The sequence below is a fragment of the Myxocyprinus asiaticus genome, chromosome 2 (assembly GCF_019703515.2).
Source record: "Myxocyprinus asiaticus isolate MX2 ecotype Aquarium Trade chromosome 2, UBuf_Myxa_2, whole genome shotgun sequence".
NCBI classification, from domain to species: domain Eukaryota; kingdom Metazoa; phylum Chordata; class Actinopteri; order Cypriniformes; family Catostomidae; genus Myxocyprinus; species Myxocyprinus asiaticus.
The window spans coordinates 64,840,037-64,863,213 of NC_059345.1; the positions used below are offsets into that span (position 1 = coordinate 64,840,037).

At 44.0% G+C, this 23,177-nt stretch overlaps 1 protein-coding gene across 1 annotated transcript in view; it reads left to right on the plus strand.

Moving 5' to 3' along the window:
- The window catches only part of LOC127456485 (phospholipid-transporting ATPase ABCA1), a 221,481-nt gene that overhangs the window by 181,345 nt on the left and 16,959 nt on the right, over positions 1-23,177 (plus strand). Inside the window, exons 43-46 of the mRNA XM_051725006.1 lie at positions 11,573-11,635; positions 17,029-17,135; positions 19,488-19,629; positions 21,082-21,216. Of these exons, the coding sequence (XP_051580966.1) occupies positions 11,573-11,635; positions 17,029-17,135; positions 19,488-19,629; positions 21,082-21,216 (447 nt within the window). The remainder of the gene's footprint in view (positions 1-11,572; positions 11,636-17,028; positions 17,136-19,487; positions 19,630-21,081; positions 21,217-23,177) is intronic.

Consider the following 23,177-nt stretch of genomic DNA (forward strand, 5'->3'; position numbering starts at 1 on the left):
TTGTTTTATATGACTTCAGTAAAGTACTTCCTGCCTTTATAATAACCTCAATGAGATACTTCCCCCTTTTGTAACCTCAGTGTGGTACTTCCTGCTTTTATATAACCGCAATAATGTATTATTTCCTGCTTTGATATAAATGCATTAAGGTTCTTCATGGTTTCATTTAACTTTGGTTAGATACTTTGTGTTTTTATATGACCTCAGTTAGGTATTTCCTGCCTTAATATAAACTAGAGCCCGACCAATATGGGATTTTTGAGACCGATACCGATTTTAGAGAGAGAAAATTCACTGATTACTGATATGGTGGCCAATATATTTAATTTTTGAGCTGGAATGAAAACATCTATGTGGATTTTTCAACGATTTTGCACCGATATGACTATGCAAAGGTACTCGGAATGCTGCTTTCTTAAATATTTTTATCAAAGAATTATTTGACATTATTATTATACATTGTCAACAAATTTTAGAAATGAACACTGAGAAAATAAAGAATAAAAAAATACAATAAATAGCTTAATAAACATCAGTACTGTATGTTTAGTATAAGTCAATTGCTGACCATTTAAATAAAGAATAAATAAAAATACAATAAATGACTTAATAAACATCAGTACTCTGTTTAGTATCAGTCAAATGCTGACCATTAAAATAAAGAATAAACAAAATAAAATAAATAGCTAAATAAACATCAGTACTGTATGTTTAGTATCAGTTAATGGCTGACCATTAAAATAAAGAATAAAGAAAATAAAATAAATAGCTAAATAACATCAGTACTGTTTAGTATCAGTCAAATGCTGACCATTAAAATAAAGAATAAACAAAATAAAATAAATAGCTAAATAAACATCAGTTCCCTATCTGTCACTCACTCGACGTTGGTGTCGATGTAGTGACACTAGGGGTCACTCTTGGGAGCCCGAGACACCTCTGGTCTTTGATAAAAGGCCAATGAAAATTGGCGAATGGTATTTGCATGCCACTCCCCCGGACATACGGGTATAAAAGGAGCTGGTATGCAACCACTCATTCAGATTTTCTCTTCGGAGCCGAACGGTCATGCTCATTGAGCTGAATATCACTGTTCATTCACCTCTGCTGGATCTGATGGTGCATTTCAGCGGCTTCTCCCTCCTCTGCACTGGTGCACTGCAGAGAACGCCCCTGGGTGCTTCAGCAGAAAAACTAGAGAGTATATTTCTGAAAGAGCATTTTTCCCCTTTAAAAGAGTATATATTTCTCTAAAAGAGTGCACTCACGGAACATCTTTTTAAAGACGCGTCTTTTTAAAGATGCCTTTCCGATTGTGTGTTATTCCTGGTTGCGGTCGTTATCTCTCAACTTCGGATGGTCATGATCGCTGTCTTTCGTGTCTGGGCGCGACCCACACGAAAGCAGCGTTTGTGAATGGTTCATGTTCTTACTGCGAGAACATGACCATGGCAACGTTGCGGTCATGGCTTGCTTTCGTACGAAAGCAAGCCACCCCAGTGGCTCCCCGCCTCGGTCCTTCTACCTACGGGTATGAGGCCAGCGCGGCTAACACTGGGGGCGATTTGGGGACCCCAATGGGATCGTCTCCGCCAGGTATCCCCCCACGGACCTCCCATTCCCCAGCACGCTCATCTGCCCCAGTCGGGCTTCCGGATGAGTTCGCCGGCTCGTCTCACGCCGAGTCTGGCTTCTTGTTCAGAGCTCACGAAGATGATGAACTCTTGAGCGCAGCATCGGAGAGCGGGCTTGTCCAGTCGGATGCAGAAGCCTCAGCTGGGCTTCCCCCTTCGGGGACGATCGCCCAGCCACAGGCCGATGCCGTGAGCGTCGGGTTAGAGTGGAACCCTCCGCTCTCCCCTGAACCCTCACGGCTTGATGATTGGTTTCTGGGCTCGCGGCGCCGCTAAAAAGCAGCCACGCCCTGCTCCAGTGCCATTCTTCCCGGAAGTGCATGAGGAGCTGATGAAGTCGTGGGAGGCACCTTTCACTGCCCGGCCCCGACTCCGCAGTTCCCCCGCTCTCACTACCCTCGATGGCGGGGTGGCCAAGGGCTATACGGCGATTCCCCCATTGGATAAGGCGCTCGTGGTACACTTATGCCCGCAGAGCGCCGCCACCTGGCGTGGATGCCCTAAGCACGCGTCCAAGCCCTGTAGGCTCACGTCGTCCCTGATGGCTAAAGCCTACAGTGCTGCTGGACAAGCCGCCTCAACCTGGTCGAGATGGGCGAGGCTGAAAAGACACGGTTCCTTGCTGCCCCCATTTCCCAGGCGGGCCTATTCCGCGACACCGTCAAGGACTTTGCCCAGCAGTTCTCAACAGTGAAGCAGCAGACTGAGGCAATCCGGCACATCCTGCCCCTGCACGGCTCAAGATCCCGCACCCCATCTGCTCGTCGCCAAGGGCGTCCCCCTGCGGTGACTGCACCGGCTCCGCCGCAGCCCGCTCCTTCGGCCCGGCCCTGGCATGGAGCCCACCGCAGGAAGCCGACGCCACCCGTCTCACAGCCGGTGCCGAAGAACCCACGGAGGTCCTCGAAGCACCCCTGAGACGGGCAACCCAGGGATGAGGGAACCCACTCACGTGGAACTGGTAGGAAGACCACTCCATCCCCTGGTAGAGGGCCGGGTGGAAAATCTTTTGTTGCCTTTTTGTTTGTTTTCGCCGCACGCCCAAGTGGCTGCGGTACCCAACAATTCAGCAAAAGAGCGGCTTGCTTCTTCCCGGGGTCACATACCCGGTGCGTACGGTCGTCACCACGACTACCGTCCACGGGCTTTTTCTTGCAGGATTGGCGCTCCAGCAGTGCCCTTTCTGCCCCTGAGCACCCAGCTGTGGCACACAGCCACCCCCGATGTGGCAGTCTCCACGGGTTACGAGAACAGGCCTCTTCCTCCCCCGTCCCAGCCTGTTCCGGGGGTGGTCACAAGGAGCCAGGTAAGTGCTTCGATGTCCCTAGACTCAGCACGGCCACGACGTGCTGTGGCACCTCACGCTCTGCCCCGCCGCGAGGCCCCACCTGCCGGTACGTCCGACGATGTTGTCCCCTTGGTCCCCCTCACGCGGAATTTGGACGCGTGGCTTGCGCTTTCCAATCCGTTGCAGTGGCTGATCCGGACCGTCTGACTCGGCTACGTGATTCAGTTCACCAGGCGCCCGCCCAGGTTCAGCGGTATTCACTTCACCTTGGTCAAGGGCGAAAACGCCGCCACCCTGTGTGCGGAGATTGCTACCCTCCTACGGAAGGACGCGATAGAACCTGTCCCTCCAGCTGAGATGAAGAAAGGGTTTTACAGCCCCTACTTCATCGTACCGGAAAAAGGTGGTGGGTTGCGGCCAATCTTGGACCTGCAAGTACTGAACCGGGCTTTACACAGACTCCCATTCAAGATGCTGACGCAAATACGCATTCTGGTGAGCGTCCGGCATCAAGATTGGTTCACGGCGGTAGACCTGAAGGATGCATACTTTCATGTCTCGATCCTTCCTCGACACAGACCCTTCCTGCGGTTCGTGTTCGAGGGTCAGGCATATCAGTACAAAGTCCTCCCTTTCGGTTAATCCTAGCTCACTCCTAGCTCACTCTCGAGACCTGTTGTACGCACACAGGGACCTGGTGCTCTCACACCTCAGCCGAATAGGGCTTTGGGTCAACTGGGAAAAGAGCAAGCTCCTCCCAGTTCAGAGAATCTCTTTTCTCGGTTTGGAGTTGGACTCAGTCTCCTTGACGGCGAGCCTTATGAACGAGCGTGCCCAGTCGGTGCTGGCCTGTTTGAAGGCGTTCAAACAGGGAACAGCGGTTCCACTGAAACATTTTCAGAGGCTGCTGGGGCATATGGTGTCCTCGACGGTGGCCACCCCGCTCGAGTTGATGCATATGAGGCCGCTTCAGCACTGGCTCCAGACTCGAGTCCCGAGACGGGCATGGCGCCATGGGACACACTGCGTGGCCATTACGTCGGTCTGTCAGCATCTTTTCAGCCCTTGGACCGACCTCTCGTTTCTATGAGCAGGTGTTCCTCTAGAACTGGTCTCCAGGCGCGTCGTGGTCACGACAGACGCCTCCAAAATGGGCTGGGGCGTTGTTTGCAATGGGCCGGCCTCTGGATGGGCCCGTGACTGCATTGTCACATCAACTGCCTCGAGTTATTGGCAATTCTGCTCACCCTGTGGAGGTTCCGGCCGTTGATGTAGGGCAAGCACGTGTTAGTTCGGAAGGACAGCACGGCAGCGGTAGCATATGTCAACCGCCAAGGCGGTCTGCGCTCTCGCTGTATGTCACAACTCGCCTGCCGTCTCCTCCTCCGGAGTCAGCAGCACTTCAAGTCGCTGCGAGCCACTCACATCCCGGGCAACCTCAACACTACAGCGGATACGCTGTCACGGCAGGTTTCCCTCAGGGGAGAGTGGAGACTCCACCTTCAGGTGGTCCAGCTGATTTGGAGTTGATTCGGACGGGCACAGGTGGACCTGTTCACCTCCCAAGAATCCTCCCACTGCCCGCTCTGGTACGCCCTCATCGAGGCTCCCCTCAGCATAGATGCGCTGGAACACAGCTGGCCCCCTGGCCTACGCAAATATGTGTTTCCCCCAGTGAACCTGCTTGCACAGACCCTGTGCAAGCTCAGGGAGGACGAGGAGAAGGTCGTCCTGGTAGCACCCTACTGGCCCACCCAGACGTGGTTCTCGGACCTCACGCTCCTCGCGACAGCTCCCCCCTGGCGAATTCCCCTGAGGAAGGACCTTCTTTCTCAGGGATGGGGCACCCTCTGGCACCTGCGCCCAGACCTCTGGAATCTCCATGTCTGGTCCCTGGATGGGACGCGGAAGACCTAAGTGGCCTACCACCCGCGGTGGTAGACACGATCACTCAGGCTAGGGCCCCCTCTACGAGGCGCCTGTATGCCTTTAAGTGATGTCTATTCACTAAGTGGTGTTCTTCCCGACGTGAAGACCCCCAGAGATGCGCAGTCAGATCAGTGCTTTCCTTCCTGCAGGAGAGGTTGGAAGGGAGGCTGTCCCCCTCCACCTTGAAGGTGTATGTTGCCGCCATAGCAGCACACCACAACACTGTTGACGGTAAGTCCTTAGGGAAGCATGACCTGATTATCAGGTTCCTAAGAGGCGCCAGTAGGCTGAATCCCTCCAGACCGCGCCTCGTTCCCTCATGGGATCTCTCCGTAGTTCTTCAGGGTCTACAGAGAGCCCCCTTTGAACCTTTGCAGTCAGCCGAGCTTAAGGCACTCTCCTTGAAGACTGCCCTCCTGACTGCGCTCATTTCCATCAAGAGGGTAGGTGACCTGCAAGCGTTCTCTATCAGCAAAACGTGCCTGGAGTTCGGTCCGGGTTACTCTCACATGATCCTAAGACCCCGACCGGGCTATGTGCCCAAGGTTCCCACCACCCCTTTTAGGGACCAGGTGGTGAACCTGCAAGCGCTGCCCCAGGAGGAGGCAGTCCCAGCCCTGTCGTTGCTGTGTCCGGTGCACGCTTGGATCGCACGCAGAGCTTTAGAGTCTCTGAGCAGCTCTTTGTCTGCTTTAGTGCACAGTGGAAAGGAAGCGCTGTCTCCAAGCAGAGGATCGCCACTGGCTCGTTGACGCCATAACTATGTCATATCTCGCCCAAAACATGCCGCCCCGGTAGGGCTACGAGCCCATTCTACCCGAGGTGTAGCGGCTTCTTGGGCCCTGGCCAGAGGTGCCTCTCTAACAGACATTTGCAGAGCAGTGGGCTGGGCAACACCCAACACATTTGCAAGGTTCTACAACCTCCGGGTGGAACCGGTTTCGTCCCAGGTAGTGGCACGCAACACAAGCTGATAAGCCCGGGATAGCTGGCCGGGTGTATCGCTTGCACATAGCGCCTTCCACCTCCCTTGGAGATGAAGACGTGCGCCGTTAATTCCCAGTAGTGTTCACAAACTTTGTTCCCTGGTTGACTTCCTCCGAGCCCTGTGGCAGTCGAGTTTTCAGAGACTCACTGCCGGCCCAGAACACACGCTAACTAAGAGCCCTGTTCTGGGGTAGGTGCTCCGCATGTGGTGGTTTCCTGTAAGGCTAACCCCATGTGATATATTTCTTCCGCCAGTTCGTTTCCCTGCTGGCAAACTGCGTCTTCCTTGGGCAGAGCCCCTCTGCCCCAGTCTTCATGTTTGTAGTAACTCCTCCCCCATTGGGCAGGATTTACCTTGAAGGCTCTCCACATGGTTGGAAAGACCATGTGACGTATTCTTCCACTTAAATATCCCCCCCTCTCTCTGGGTGAGGTGTGGTCTCCACGGTGTCTTCCCCTTGGGAGGGACATCCCCCGACTAGACCTGGCGGCCCAGTCGGATAATCCCCCTTCTTTTTTAGGGAGTGGAAAAAGAGAAGGGGAAAAGAGGCCACGACTGGGTTAAGCCTGTCTCTATCTTTGGGTAGTCGACTTGTCCCCAAAAAGGGCCGTTCGGCACTCATAACTATGTTGGGGGAGGTTACGTATCGACCTGGTGTGCTGGCTATGAGGCACACAGCAAGTCTGCCCACCACACACCGCCAGTTCACGTAACACAGTTCAGCCTTGTGGCGTTTCGTATAGGGACCCTTAGTGTCACTACATCGACACAAAGTCGAGTGAGTGACAGATACGGAACGTCATGGTTACTGGTGTAACCTCCGTTCCCTGATGGAGGGAACGAGACGTTGTGTCCCTCCTGCCACAACGCTGAACTACCCGCTGAAATGGCTGGACCTTATATCGGCTCCTCAGCATAAAACCTGAATGAGTGGTTGCATACCAGCTCCTTTTATACCCTGGGTCACTCAGCAAGTATTGATGCTGACTACCACCCCTGGAGTCGTGAGTTCGAATCCAGTGTGTACTGAGTGACTCCAGCCAGGTCTCCTAAGCAAAATAATTGGCCCGGTTGCTAGGGAGGGTAGAGTCACATGAGGTAACCTCCTCGTGGTCGCAATTAGTGGTTCTCGCTCTCAATGGGGCACATGGTAAGTTGTGCGTGGATTGCGGAGAGTAGCGTGAGCCTCCACATGCTGGGAGTCTCCACAGTGTCATGCACAATGAGCTACGTCATAAGATGCATGGACTGACTGTCTCAGAAGCGGAGGCAACTGGGACTTGTCCTCCGCCACCCAGATTGAGTAACCGCGCCACCATGAGGATCTAGTAAGTAGTGGGAATTGGGCATTCCAAATTGGGAGAAAAGAGGAAAAAAATACAATAATTACATAATGTGAAAAGATTGTCTAGATTTTTAATTCAAGAGTGTACTGTAGGATTACTGGCTTGCTAATGTAACCAGTTCTGTTGTATTTTGCAAGATATTCAAGTCAATTTCTTTTAATATTTCCAGATACAGCATATGTACATATTTAATACTTCATAATTAATCAGCACATTTTCTGATGGGTCAGTTACGCATGGCAGCAGTGTGTAAATGCAGTCGACACTCACATCTCTGTGATTTATACAGACATCTCTTATCCCGTGCGAATCGCTGGTAAACCTTACAGACGTCCGTGGTTGCCTAATAAAATGATTTTACTTTACAGACGTATGTCTGGGAAACAAATCTGTGTTTTGAACTGCCTCTGCACTTTCACCTCACTGTAGTCTGTTGTTGGAATCAGCACTGTCACCATCAGCTCGCAAATCACACCGAGTTTAAACGCTGACTCATCTCTGATAATCTACTCTTTTTAAAATCTTGGACCTAATACAGCCACCAACACCAGATATTTGTCAGTGTAGAAGCACACACATATTAATGTGGTCTCATGCGAAATGTAGCGCATTCTGTTTGGAGCGGAAAGTGAGCGCCTTGTGCGTGGCCAGAGCGGAGCTGAGCGCAGTCTCGTGAAACACACTCCTCGCTCCAGTGAAATTCTGATTGCTCCACTCCCGCTACGCACTGCTCACATGCTCTGAACAGCAATAAGGTATTTCCTGATTTCAACTTTAACAAGATACTTTTTTTTAATACAAGCTCCATAATGTACTTCCTGCCTTCATTTAACCTCAGTAGCTTTATCCGAAACCAGGAAAATGCTGCTTCAGGAGGCTGTATGGAGGCAGGAAGGGATCAAGGCACATCCGAATCCAATGTTCGTGTCACATCTTGTCTATTGAGATACCTTCATCTGATCAATTTTTGAAGGCAGCATAGATGTATCCTTCACTGCCTATCAAATCCCACAATCCTGTGTGTGCGGATCCACTGTGGTTGAGCTGAAGAAAAAGAAATGGCGGCCGAAGAGGCAGTTGATAGCCAATTCATGTGTAAATGTACATTTTTATTTACTTTTTCCAATTTTTGATTCCATTTCTAGCGAGAAATTAAACTCAGCAAACAAAGAAACGTCCTCTCAATTTCAACTGCTTTTATTTTCAGCAAACTTAACATGTGTAAATATTTGTATGAACATAAGAAGATTCAACAATTAAGACATAAACTGAACAAGCTTCACAGACATGTGACCAACAGAAATGGAATAATGTGTCCCTGAACAAAGAGGGGTTCAAAATCAAAAGTAACAGTCAGTATCTGGTGTGGCCACCAGCTGCATTAAGTACTGCAGTGCATCTCCTCCTGATGGACTGCACCAGATTTGCCAGTTCTTGCTGTGAGATGTTACCCCACTCTTCCACTAAGGCACTTGCAAGTTCCCAGACATTTCTGGGGGGAATGGCCCTAGCCCTCACCTTCCGATCCAACAGGCCCCAGACGTGCTCAATGGAATTGAGGTCCTGGCTCTTCGCTGGCCATGGCAGAACACTGACATTCCTGTCTTGCAGGAAATCACGCACAGAACGAGCAGTATGGCTGGTGGCATGTCAGGATGAGCCTGCAGGAAGGGTACCACATGAGGGAGGAGGATGTCTTCCCTGTAACGCACAGCATTGAGACTGCCTGCAATGACAACAAGCTCAGTCCAATGATGCTGTTATACACCGCACCAGACCATGACGGACCCTCCACCTCCAAATCGATCCCGCTCCAGAGTACAGGCCTCAGTGTAATGCTCATTCCTTCGACAATAAACGCGAGTCCGACCATCACCCCTGGTGAGACAAAACCGCGACTTGTCAGTGAAGAGCACTTTTTGCCAGTCCTGTCTGGTCCAGCAAAAGTGGGTTTGTGCCCATAGGCGACATTGTTGCTAGTGATGTCTGGTAAGAACCTGCCTTACAACAGGCCTACAAACCCTCAGTCCAGTCTCTCTCAGCCTATTGTGGACAGTCTGAGCACTGATGGAGGGATTGTGCGTTCCTGGTGTAACTCGGGCAGTTGTTGTTGCCATCCTGTATCTATCCCGCAGGTGTGATATTCGGATGTACTGATCCTGTGCAGGTGTTGTTACACGTGGTCTGCCACTGCGAGGATGATCAGCTGTCCTTCCTGTCTCCCTGTAGTGCTGTTTTAGTTCTCTCACATTACGGACATTGCAATTTATTGCCCTGGCCACATCTGCAGTCCTCATGCCTCCATGCACGCAGATGAGCAGGGATGTTCATTAATTGTTTATGGTTCACTGAACAAGCATGGGAAACATCGTTTAAACCCTTTACAATAAAGGTCTGTAAAGCTGTTTGGATTTTTACAAAATTATCTTTAAAATACAGTGTCCTGAAAAAGGGATGTTTCTTCTTTTGCTGAGTTTAGTATTGTAGTTATTAAATATACACTTGGTTATCACCAAAACTCTCTTGATTTTGTTCTGTATTATTTGACCATTGTGGTTCAGTTGAACTGAATCAAAGTTTTTCTAGCATGTCAGTCCACTTTCAGCCATCTTTGGAACACTCCCGGGAGGCTATTTCCAGTCATGCCAGTACAGCTCCCATCTACTTGAATGGGGAATGAACGAAATCTCCAAAGTGGTTGGTCAACATTACGGTCAAAGAACATACTTTAAATCAGCAGTAAAATCTGACAATACTGGAATCATAAATTGTGATTCTTTACCTCATATTATGCTAAAAAACAAAATCTTCCCGGCGTGTATAGCTAATGCGCATGCACGTTCTAGAGTTGATTGACAGTTGATGTCTGTATCTAAAAGGTGATTGGCTCTTTTAACTGTAAGGCAGAACTTCCTTTCTACATCCATTGACTGTTGGCCACTTAGAGCTCCTTGGTTGGGCTTTCCAATTTCTCCCATTCATCTTAATAGAAGTGGCCCATCTCTGATAAATAATCCCTGACTGAATGAAGCAGACGTGTTACCTTTAGTGGACACCGGATGGTGATAATCAGTTGCTGGTATCCTAGCAACGATGTGACATTATGCCTCAGTAGCCTGTCCAAAACCAGTTTCTGGAGGTACCTTTGTACACAAACGCTGTCTGTTGAGTCATTTCGGATATAACTGAGGCTGTTTCTCATAGTTTTTACTTCAAAGACATATTTTTGATTTTTGTGACACAGAGGGCCCATAGTTACAGCTGTTTGGGTGTACAGATGTGTTTTGTGAGAGTGTGATTTTTGCTCTTCGGATCTTCAGCAGCTCAGAGGATCTGTAATCAAAGAGGTGTGTATGTGTGTGTGTCCTCAGAGATGAGCAAACGTCTCTTAGCACTGAGCTAAACTGGACAGAGAGCAGCTGTTTCTACTCAAAGAAAGTCTATGTGTGTGTGTGTGTTTATCACACACTGCTCTTCAGAAGGAAATCTTCAACAGTCTCTGTCGTTTCCTTCCCATACGTCTCAAAAACAGCTGAGCCCCTGTAAACACATGTCTGATCATCACGACCAAGAAAAAATTTAAATGGATATTCTGGGCTAAATTCAACTTAGTCTCTATGGACAGCATCTGTGACATAATGTTGATTACCACAGAAAATAATTTCAATTTGTTCTTCAAATGTGTTTATAGTAATGCACTTACAACGGAAGTCTATGGTGTGAATGCACAGCACCACAATAGGCGTTAAGATGTACAACTAAACTGTTTTTACAAGAACCTGTTATCCTGTAACCCCACATTATTTGTGTTAGCATGAGACTAGTACGGTAAGATCAGTTACTAACCTTGTCTGGGCAAAGATGCCTATCCAATATTTCATCTCATGTCATGACTAGGTAAAGACAGTAAATGCTGGAACTTTACAGTACATGTAAAGCCAATGACTTCTGCATTAAATGCTCAAGGATTCCAGTAAAATGACATGACATAATCTGTGGGTAATGTGTTGATAACACATAACTTGCATTCACTTGAGCCTCACTGCTAAAATCATGATTTGTGCAACTTTTCAGCTCAATTTGTACACATTTTAATTGTTTTATTTTTATTTATTTTTTTCTGCACATTTCTACTTTTAAACCCTCCAGTACAATTGCTCTTAGTCATGCAAGTTAATTACTGTAAATTACAGTTAATTACATTTGGTTTGTTAATCAACAGAATGCAACAGGTGCTGTTCAAGTTGTATTTTGTCCTGAACTTTCCTTAAAGTGTTGCCTAAACACAGCTGAATTATCTCAAATTATCAATATTTGGGTTGAGGAATGATCTTTCACACACTTTGATGGTGAAAACTCTTCTTTTTTTTCTTCTATCCTCTCTCAGATGTACCGTAAGAAGATCACTCCAGCCGTGGACAGAATCTGTATGGGTGTTCCTGCAGCCGAGGTAAATAACACATATGCACACAACACACATTTGTGCGTTAAGAACATGAAGTTATTTTTGGAATAAAACTTAGATCACATTCTGTTTTTTTTTTTTTTTTTTTTTTTTAACAATTAACAATTTTGTCTCTTTTCTTTTGGAACATGAAAAGGGAAGTCTAATATTTTTCCAGATCTTATACAAATATTTTCTGGAGCATGTCCAGAAAAAAAATATCTTGTTACCAAATAAAGCCCATGTTTCAGATTAATCCAAACATTTTTTTGTTTTTTGTTTTTTTTTGTTTTGTATATATAACTAATGGTTGATTTAATTTGTATTTATATATATATATATATATATATATATATATATGCATAACTTTATGTAACTTTATAAGTAGCTTTCTTTTTTCAACCTGGATAACTATATAATAAATGAATAATTAATAATGCATTCATATTAGTACTAAAGAGACAGTTAGAAGTTGAAATACTGAGAAACAAATGTATCATTACTGCAATGAGTTTAAAAATGGTGAACAATAAAGTATGTTGCTGTAATAAGGTGACCTAACACAAAAACACCAATAAAAGTGGCACACAATACATGCTAGTAAAAATTATTGCTTCATCTAACAGAGGTATTTAAACCTTAATTTAGACATCAAAATTGATCATTAAATCCCTTGTCTAACATATTTAGTATCAGTTACGGGAATGAGAATGCATAGTGTCAGAAACAAGTCATATACAGTGCATCCGGAAAGTATTCACAGCGCTTCACTTTTTCCACATTTTGTTATGTTACAGCATTATGTACATGTGATTTTTTTCGTTTTTAATTTTTAATAAATTTGCAAAGATTTCAAACAAACTTCTTCCACGTTGTCATTATGGGGTATTGTTTGTAGAATTTTGAGGAAAATAATGAATTTAATCCATTTTGGAATAAGGCTGTAACATAACAAAATGTGGAAAAAGTGAAGTGCTGTGAATACTTTCCGGATGCACTGTAGACACTTCAAAAGTTTTTGTGAAAAAAAAAAGTAAGGTGACAAGTATCCAGGTATCCACGTTTGAAACTCTCCTATTGCTGATTTATCATGGCAGAATAAGACTTTATTTCAAAATCTGTGTTTTGAAAATGCAGCAAAGAATTGTTACAGTAAAATTGCTTGATGGACACCACTTTTTGTTTTCATTCTGTTATCCAGACAGTGGAACATTAACTTAATTGTTTTATTTACTTTTGGATTTTTGGTACAACATACATTATTAATTTTTTTATCTGGAGGGGTTGAAATAAAAAGATATTAACCAAAAAAATCTTTAAAAATCTAAAATAAAACATGAAATCCTTTATAATGTTTATGTGCACGATGGACCACATGTGTTCAGATTTCAGTTTCAAAATTTTTTTTATGTAGAAATCCTCACTACCATGGTTTAAATTTACACTGGAAAAATAAAGAAGTAAAATCTACTTAATTGCATGACATTGATTTAAGTGAGTAAATTTAACTTAAACATTTCAGTTAATGCAGTAACTTTTACTCACAAATCTGATGTACGTGGCACTTAAACTTAGACTTAATTTAAGTGAACATTTTATTAGAACTCTTCACATTTTTTACTTTCTTTATAAACATGTTTATTCATGTACCAAGTATCATACGGAAGACTACCACAGGAAAGCTTAATGCATGCTGCGAAAACACAATGACGGTAACAATCAACAGATAATTCTTTTGATCATGAATGGGTAATTTTGAGTAAAAATTTTTTTTAAAACTTCAGACTTCATAAAACAAGAAGTTACGAAACGTAACATAAAAATCAACAATAAAAATGGTAGAAATAAACTTTCAAACAGTGAAACCATGCAAGCTCATTACTTATACAAGCCTGGTGCATGCTGGGAACAACAGCTTCGAAAAGTACAATTTACTTCTTTTATCTACCAGTAAAATTTACTCAAATTAGTGAATAAATATGACAAAGTTTTCTACTTTAGGATTGATACATTATAATGCATTGTAAAGATAACAAACCATCATAAATAATATTTACTTATAAGCTAGAGAATTCAGATTTACATTTGAATTACAGTTGTGCTCAAAAGTTTGCATACCCTGGCAGAAATTGTGAAATTTTGGCATTGATTTTGAAAATATGACTGATCATGCAAAAAAAAACTGTCTTTTATTTAAGGATAGTGAACATATGAAGCCATTTATTATCACATAGTTGTTTGGCTCCTTTTTAAATCATAATAATAACAGAAATCACCCAAATGGTCCTGATCAAAAGTTTACATTCCCTTGAATATTTGGCCTTGTTACAGACACACAAGGTGACACACACAGGTTTAAATGGAAATTAAAGTTTAATTTCCCACACCTTTGGCTTTTTAAATTGCAATTCGTGTCTGTGTATAAATAGTCAATGAGTTTGTTAGCTCTCACGTGGATGCATTGAGCAGGCTAGATACTGAGCCATGGGGAGCAGAAACGAACTGTCAAAAGACCTGCGTAACAAGGTAATGGGACTTCATAAAGATGGAAAAGGATATAAAAAGATATCCAAAGCCTTGAAAATGCCAGTCAGTACTGTTCAATCACTTATTAAAAAGTGGAAAATTTGGGGATCTCTTGATACCAAGCCAAGGTCAGGTAGACCAAGAAAGATTTCAGCCACAACTGCCAGAAGAATTGTTCGGGATACAAAGAAAAACCCACAGGTAACCTCAGGAGAAATACAGGCTGCTCTGGAAAAAGATGGTGTGGTTGTTTCAAGGAGCACAATACGACGATACTTGAACAAAAATGAGTTGCATGGTCGAGTTGCCAGAAAGAAGCCTATACTGCGCCAATGCCACAAAAAAGCCCGGTTAAAATATGTCCGACAACACCTTGACATGCCTCATAGCTTCTGGCACACTGTAATTTGGAGTGACGAGACCAAAATAGAGCTTTATGGTCACAACCATAAGCACTATGTTTGGAGAGGGGTCAACAAGGCCTATAGTGAAAAGAATACCATCCCCACTGTGAAGCATGGTGGTGGCTCACTGATGTTTTGGGGGTGTGTGAGCTCTAAAGGCACGGGGAATCTTGTGAAAATTGATGGCAAGATGAATGCAGCATGTTATCAGAAAATACTGTCAGACAATTTGCATTCTTCTGCACGAAAGCTGCGCATGGGACTCTCTTGGACTTTCCAGCATGACAGTGACCCTAAGCACAAGGCCAAGTTGACCCTCCAGTGGTTCCAGCAGAAAAGGTGACGGTTCTGGAGTGGACATCACAGTCTCCTGACCTTAATATCATCGAGCCACTCTGGGGAGATCTGAAACATGCGGTTCATGCAAGACGACCAAAGACTTTGCATGACCTGGAGGCATTTTGCCAAGACGAATGGGCAGCTATACCACCTGCAAGAATTTGGGGCCTCATAGACAACTATTACAAAAGACTGCACGCTGTCATTGATGCTAAAGGGGGCAATACACAGTATTAAAAACTAAGGGTATGCAGACTTTTGAACAGGGGTCATTTCATTTTTTTCTTTGTTGCCATGTTTTGTTTTATGATTGTGCCATTCTGTTATAACCTACAGTTGAATATGAATCCCATAAGAAATAAAATAAATGTGTTTTGCCTGCTCACTCATGTTTTCTTTAAAAATGGTACATATTACCAATTCTCCAAGGGTATGCAAACTTTTGAGCACAACTGTAAGTACAAATGTAGACTTTATTTAATATTTTAAAGTACATGCTTTAACTTATTGTGGCAGAGCGGAAGGCAGGGCCGGGTCGTGATTCTACACACCCGGCCCCTAATCAGGCTGTTTAGCCCGAAATGGATAAAGGTTGACTGGAGACGGCAGTGCGACAGAGAGAGAGTTACAGACAGCTGTCCGACACCTGTATGTGTGTGTGTGTGTTTGTGCTTTTGTTTTAGTTAATCATTAAATTTTATTTATATCGTCCATTGATGTGTTACACTGGTGCCGAAACCCGGGAAGGAGGAGGGATGCGCCGTAGAAGAGTTCTCGCCGCTACCATCCACCCCAAAGGAGCAGCCGCAGCCATCCGCCGGAGGACGGAGGAGCCCGGCCGCCTGGAAGCGGAGAAACGGCCGCCGACCGCGAGGGGAAGAGGGGCTCCCAACCAACCACCTGGAGCGGTTACCGCCGCCAGGGGAGGGGGAGACCCCTACTGTCCACCAAAAACGCGGTGGGGCGTTCCATCCGCCAGGGGCCGGAGGACTGCCTCTGAACCACCCGGGGAGGCGTGGCTGTTGTCCACTAGAGGGTGGAGGAGTGGCCGAGGACCGGACTACGGCATATCGGAGAACCGGCAAGTAAATTAGAATTTTTTTCTCTCTCTCTCCTCTCTCTCCCCCACTGCCACTCCGTGTTGGCCTTTTCCCTCTCTTTTTAAATGTTTTGTTAATTTGGCACGATCGCCGTTACGGCATGTAGGTGCCACATTTGTTTTTCTTTCTTTCCCCTTGTCCCCTCCCGTGGGGGGGGATGTACGTCATGCCGGGGGCTCCCCGGCCTGAGAGAACGGTGTTTGTGCTTTTGTTTTAGTTAATCATTAAATATTATTTATATTGTCAAGCTGGTTCTCGCCTCCTCCTTTCCATTGATGTGTTACACTTATTTAATGCAGAGGGTACTTAATCTTTACTGCTATATTTACTTCAGCACAAATTTTTCACTGTAGCTTCATGAGAATTACCCTTTTAAGCACCAATAAGAATGTAGTGTCTAAATGAATTTCATTCATTTGTGCATAATGCCAATGGTCTTTAAAATGCTTCTGCCTCAAAGACCCCTTTCATATAAAAATTGAGTTTTGTGGCTTGTAGTTCAAGTCTATTAGCTTTGAGGTTATCTACATTATATTCTAGTGTTGTTAAAAAAATACATATACACAATGGAATATCTAAGTTAAATTTAAGCTCTCCTTTAAAAAAAAAAAAAAAAAATTGACTAACATTATTGATGACTCATCCTGCACTCAAAAGCGTATCCATCTTTTTATTTTTTTCAATCAAATGCTCTCTTGAATGAAAATCTCCCTCTTGACACCAACCGCAACCGACTAGCAATAGCAAGTAGTAAATATAAAAATATATATATATTTTTTTAATTATGTAAACTAAAGCCATTGGCTAATACAAATAAATAAATAAGCCTTGTGGAGATGCCTCAGTGTGCTTATAAAACTGCTTTAGCTCTGGAACAGAGTATCACTTAATAAACTGACTGCCTGTCCACTAAACTTTAAGATGTATGATTAGCTTTTGAGACCCATGTGGTCTGTGTTGAGCTTTATTTATCGTAACACTTTCTCTAATGATAGAGATGCAGACATTGTCATTTGTGTGTGTTTTGTAGTGTTTTGGCTTGCTGGGGATTAATGGAGCAGGCAAAACTACGACTTTTAAAATGCTGACTGGTGACATCAGCCCATCAGGAGGAGATGCCTTCCTGAATGGATACAGGTACACACACAAAGGTTTTAAAGTTGTAAGTGAGCTCTGACATGTCTACTGAGTCAGAGGGGGTGGTGTTTAACATCAGAAGTAGGCGGGGCTTTGAAACAACATATAAGGGGCTAATGAGGACAGGAAGGGGCCTAAAGGGGTCATATCATGAGAAATAAATGAAACCATAGTTTTCTGAAGAATTCCATACCAGTAAATCGCTGATGCACATTTCACATGCAAAGAGAGTGTTTACAAAAAAAAAAGACATTGTATACTTTGTCTAATTTTCAATTCATGCACCACTCCCATTGTTTCATAGAATATATCGGCCTCTGAGTGGACTAGAATCTCAATCTAGGTCTCATTATAAAGTTGAGATCCACCACTTTACAATTATTTTATCAATAGTCGATGATATATATTTCCAGTGATTTGTTTAGTAGGCTTTTCCTGCTGGATGGCATATTTTGTTCTGAGATATGACATCTAAGATATAACATTGGATTATTCACACAAGCAAGCAAGTTAACAATGGCTCATTTTTAATTAAACAGCCTTAGGTAAAAGCAGATATACTGTAACGTTTTCAGCTATTAGGGGCTTACAGCAGCAGTGATAGCTGATTTAACCCTTGTGCATCAATAAAAAAAGATGCTCAGAGGTCCTTAGAGGACAAAAATGTCCACGTTTAAAAAACTGCCATAATAGTATTATATATTAATATTATTTTCCACTTTTAATGAGTATATTTGTTTAACCAACATCAGTCCTGATCATAACTACCAAATATTAATTCATTTTCAGGATTTTAACACTTTAAATGCCAGTTTGTTTATATAATGCCACTGTTGTTTTTTTATAAAAAAAAAAAAAAAAAAAACACAAAACAAATAATTATTTTCCATATACTAAATGCTAAGGGGAATTTCTTTTTCTTTGGGGGGGGGGGTTATCACAGTCTGTGAAATGTCAGTGATTAGCAACAACATTGATTTTGATGTATTACAGTTTTTTTATGCAGTCAAAACACACACTGACATCCATACCAAAACACCCACACAATTTTAGCTGCAACATTTATTCAATTGGCCTGCAGTGCTCTATAATACAACGAACAGAAAATAGGAAAAAAGCATGTATTTGCTCCATAGGCTAAACATGAGACAAATGGCGCCATCTGGTGGAAAATATTAAACATTTAAATTTTGAAGGCAGGGCTCCAGAATGAAAGCATAATGTCATAGAATTCATGATTTTATGCTTTAATGGCACTGGGATCAAATATTGCCGTTTAAATGGGTTTCAATGAGGACATTTTTGTCCTTGAGGTCCTGAGTGTAACTACTTTGTGTATACAGTGTATTATATATAGGAACTGAGGTTGAAATATCAAAATTCCCCCAAAAATACACACCTCTGGCAAAATGTATGCCGTTGGCTTTAACACAGCCAAAATGATCGAGAAAACAAAATGAATAAGACAAAATGACCAGAAGGTCGCACAAGGGTTAAGTGATAGTTTGTACTTGATGTCTTACAAATATCATATTTCACTTTATGATTCTTTTAAAAATCTTTCGAATTCTGGTATTAGGGCAACTAAATAAACTGTACAGTCGCATTCCTGAGAATGAGAGCTTTCATTTAATATACGACTAGTCTGTTTAAGAGCTACTTGAAAGACTTTTATATTCATATTAATATTTCTACCACATGACTTGTAGGTGGTGCTGATTTGTGACAAAAATGTTTTCAGTCCTTACCCAATGTGCCAATGTGCTTTTAAGTCCTCGTGGTCGCGTAGTGATTCGCCTCAGTCCAGGTGGCGGAGGACGAATCCCAGTTGCCTCTGCGTCTGAGACCGTCAACCCGTGCATCTTATCACGTGGCTTGTTGAGCGCGTTGCCACGGAGACATAGCGCGTGTGGAGGCTAAACCGGCATCCACCACGGCAACCACCCTCAACTCACCACGCGCCCCACTGAGAACTAACCACATTATAGCGACCACGAGGAGTTTACCCCATGTGACTCTACCCTCCCTAGCAACCGGGCCAATTTGGTTGCATAGGAGACCTGGCTGGAGTCACTCAGCACTCCCTGGGATTCGAACTAGCGAGCTAGCGAACTCCAGGGATGGTAGCCAGCGTATTTTACCACTGAGCTACCCAGGCCCCCCGAGTCTTGAACATTTTAAGCGTAAACCTTTTTCGCAACATAGCGCCCCCTTTTGGACAAGCCATTGGGTCCGCAGAGTTGAAGAGGTTAAGGTTTTAAAGTGTGATATTACCCCTTTAAATCTTAATGTTTAGTGTTTCTTAATGGCTTAAATTCAGAGATAGCTTGAAGACTCTTGTTGAACTTTCAGCATCCGTACTGAAATGCAGTCGGTGCAGCAGAACATGGGTTACTGTCCACAGTTTGATGCCATAGATGACCTTCTGACTGGGAGAGAACACCTGGAGTTCTACGCTCGACTCCGAGGGGTTCCGGAAAAAGAGGTTGCCATGGTAACACAGCCGGTGGACTATATTTTAGAGACCCTTAATCTTTATATCTAAACCTGTCTGTGTGGGGAATCAGTGTGTGTATTGGTGTGTGGTTCATTCTATAGCCATTCAGCAACAAAAAGATAAGTGTGTGTGTACAGTATATATAGAATGGGCAGCAAAAGTCTGAGTTCACTTGTGGAAATGATTCTATTTTGTAACAAAATCATTACAAATGATCAGTATTACAATTTGGGTGAAACTTTTTACATGACTTTCAGAATTCTGTAGTATTTGACGTGTCTGCTTGCTTTTATAGACAGCATACACTCAACCTGGCATGGACTCCAAAAGTTGTGCAAAACTTTTTGATGATCCGTGTTATTTGAGAGCATGATTTGAGAATGTGTGCTTGTGTGTTTCAGTGGAAGCAAATAAATCTGATCATTTGCACAAAGGAGTTAACATGATCAATGTCACAAATTTGCTTATTTAATTACCAACCTTGAAATAGTGCTTAAATGTTTATTCTTCATTTTATGCCACAACATTTATTTGTTTGCGTTTTTTTTTATTTTTTAGAATCCATTATTTCTAGGTCACTAATTACATTTCAGTCATGACAACTCTTGGAATACATTTTAAAGTATTATAATGGATATGGGTTAGGGTTAGTAGGTTTGGTCTTGGCGGACTAGATCTGCTTATGCTGCTGCTGCTGCACTGCAATAATGAAGACTTACTACTGCTAGAACACACAGACATTCTTCTGCTGCTGCACAATAAAACATACATAAAACATAATGCATCAAGCATGTAAGATATTCAGCTGCTGCACATTTAGACATGTATACAATCCCTTTGAAGCATATCTAGACAGGTGGTGCTGGGGAGGAGGAGGGTTTCGGAGAGAAAACTCTTGTAGCACGCTGACGTGAAACCAGCTTTCCTACAAACAACTGAGGCTATTTTAATGTTACACAAAGAGAGATTATGTTAGTTGATTAGCTGACAGATTACATGAAGTATGGCGATATCATGTATGCGAGTCAATTTGTTTTTGTTTTCTGTTTTTTACTTTCAAAGGACCTATCAGCTTGCGCCATGTAGAGTTTTATGAATTAACTTAAATTCATTTAAGCAAATTTGTGACATTGACCATGTGAATTCCTTTGTACAAAAGGTCAGATCATCAGGTTTTACACAAACTTATACATACAAACAAAAATGCATGCTGTCATTTTAGCACAAGGGGAGCATACCAAAAACAAGAAAATTCTGAAATGTGTGTACATTTTTCAACCTATTACTCAAATTGTTATGCTGAAAGTATAATTTGTAATTAAAAGTGCATTTTCAGACTTTTACACCCCACTGTGTGTGTGTGTGTGTGTGTGTGTGTGTGTGTGTGTGTGTGTGTGTGTGTGTGTGTGTGTGTGTAAATAAATATATTCTCGTTCTGTCTCTCTGGAGGTGGCTGAGTGGGGCATTCAGAAGCTCGGCCTGGTGAATTACTCTGAGAAATCTGCAGGGACATACAGCGGCGGCAACAAACGCAAACTCTCCACTGCCATGGCTCTGATTGGCTGTCCTCCTCTGGTTTTCCTTGTAAGACATGCCCACCCGCTACTCCAAGCCACTTCACCCATCACACATATGCACACACACTCCCAGACACACACACACACTCACACCTGGCACTCTAAATCACTTCACCCATCACAGTACAGACAATAGGCACTGATTTGGATGTGTGTGTGTGCATGTGTGTGCACACGCACGTGTCCACAACACATTTACCTACTAATCTAAATGAAGACAACCCATATAAACATTATGACTTCTCACAGGTGAAGCGAATAAAGTTGATCATCTCCTAACAAGGCCACATGTCAAGGTCTGGGTAGATTAGATGGTAAGCAAACTATCAGTTCTATCAGGAAGACTCGCAGACTTGAGTAAAGTTTAAGATTACATTTATTTGATGAATATAAAACAGAAATGTAATGTCTCTCTTTGGCATAAGCCCCGTCTGGCAGTCCGAAGAAGTTGTACTCGGAACCGTTGGATCCTGCCGGAGAAAGGAGGCAGGGGCGAGGAGCCTACCCCCATGCAGGATGGGACTCAACTGGTGGAGGTGGGGTGGTGGAGATTGCCGTGTTGGCACACTGAAACAGCAATGTGATAGATTGTAAGCAGATTATAAAGCGATGGCTGACACATGATTGGCTAGGAGTTACCTAGCTAATGGTGCGATGATGTACAGCTGCGAGTCTTCCCGCTAGAATTACGCTGTGCTTACATTTCTTGTAGTCAACGTGTTGAATGCAGGAGAAATGGACATGAGTAAAGACCTGAGCGACTTTGACAAGGGCCAGATTGTTATGGCCAGACAACTGGGTCAGAGCATCTCTGAAATGGCAAGTCTTGTGGGTTGCTCCCGGTCAGCAGTGATGAATACCTACCGACAGTTGTCCAAGGAGGGACAAACCACAAACCATCGATGCACGGGCAACGAAGACTATCCTGCCTGGTCCGAACTGACAGAAGGTCTACTGTGGCACACAGTGCATCGCACCCTGCTGCGTATGGGGCTGCGTAGACGCAGACCAGTCAGAGTGCCCATGATGACCCCTGTCTATTGTCGAAAGTGCCTACAATGTGCACACGAGCATCGGAACTGAACCTTGTAGCAGTGGAAGAAGGTCGTCTGGTCCGATGAGTCCGGTTTTTTTTACATCATGTGGACAGCCGTGTATGTCTGCACCGTTTACCTGGGGAAGTGTGGCACCAAGATGCACTGTCGGAAGACGACAATCCGGTGGAGGGAGTGTGATGCTCTGGGCAGTTTTCTGCTGGTAAACCCTGGGTCCGGCCATTCATGTGGACATCAGTTTGACACATGCCACCTACTTAAACATTGTTGCAGATCAGGTACACCCCTTCATGGCAATGGTATTCCCTGATGGCAGTGGCCTCTTTCTGCAGGATAATGCACCCTGCTACACTGCACACATTGTTCGGGAATGGTTTGAGGAACATGATGAAGAGTTCAAGGTGTTGCCCTGGCCTCCAAATTCCTCAGATCTCAACCCGATTGAGCATCTGTGGAATGTGCTGGACCAACAAGTCCGATTCACGGTGGCTCCACCTCACAACTTACAGGACTTGAAGGATCTGCTGCTAATGTCTTGGTGCCAGATACCACAGGACACCTTCAGAGGTCTTGAAGAGTCCATGCCTCGGCGGGTCGGCGCTGTTTTGGCAGCATGCGGAGGACCAACTGCATATTAGGCAGGTGGTCATAATGTTTTGGCTCATCAGTGTACAGCTATTGTTATTATTTATACATTTATTAAATTATAATGACTACAGACTAAATCCAGAAACATACTTTACACATGCTGATACACAGATCAACACATTTACATAAAAGATGTTGGACAGAATGTTAAGGAATGACAGCCTCAGTCAACTTTAGTGTCATTTCATATTTTTTTCCTTATAATGAAAGTGAATGGTGACTGAAACTGAACATTTTGCCTAATACTGTACCTCCTCTTGAGTGC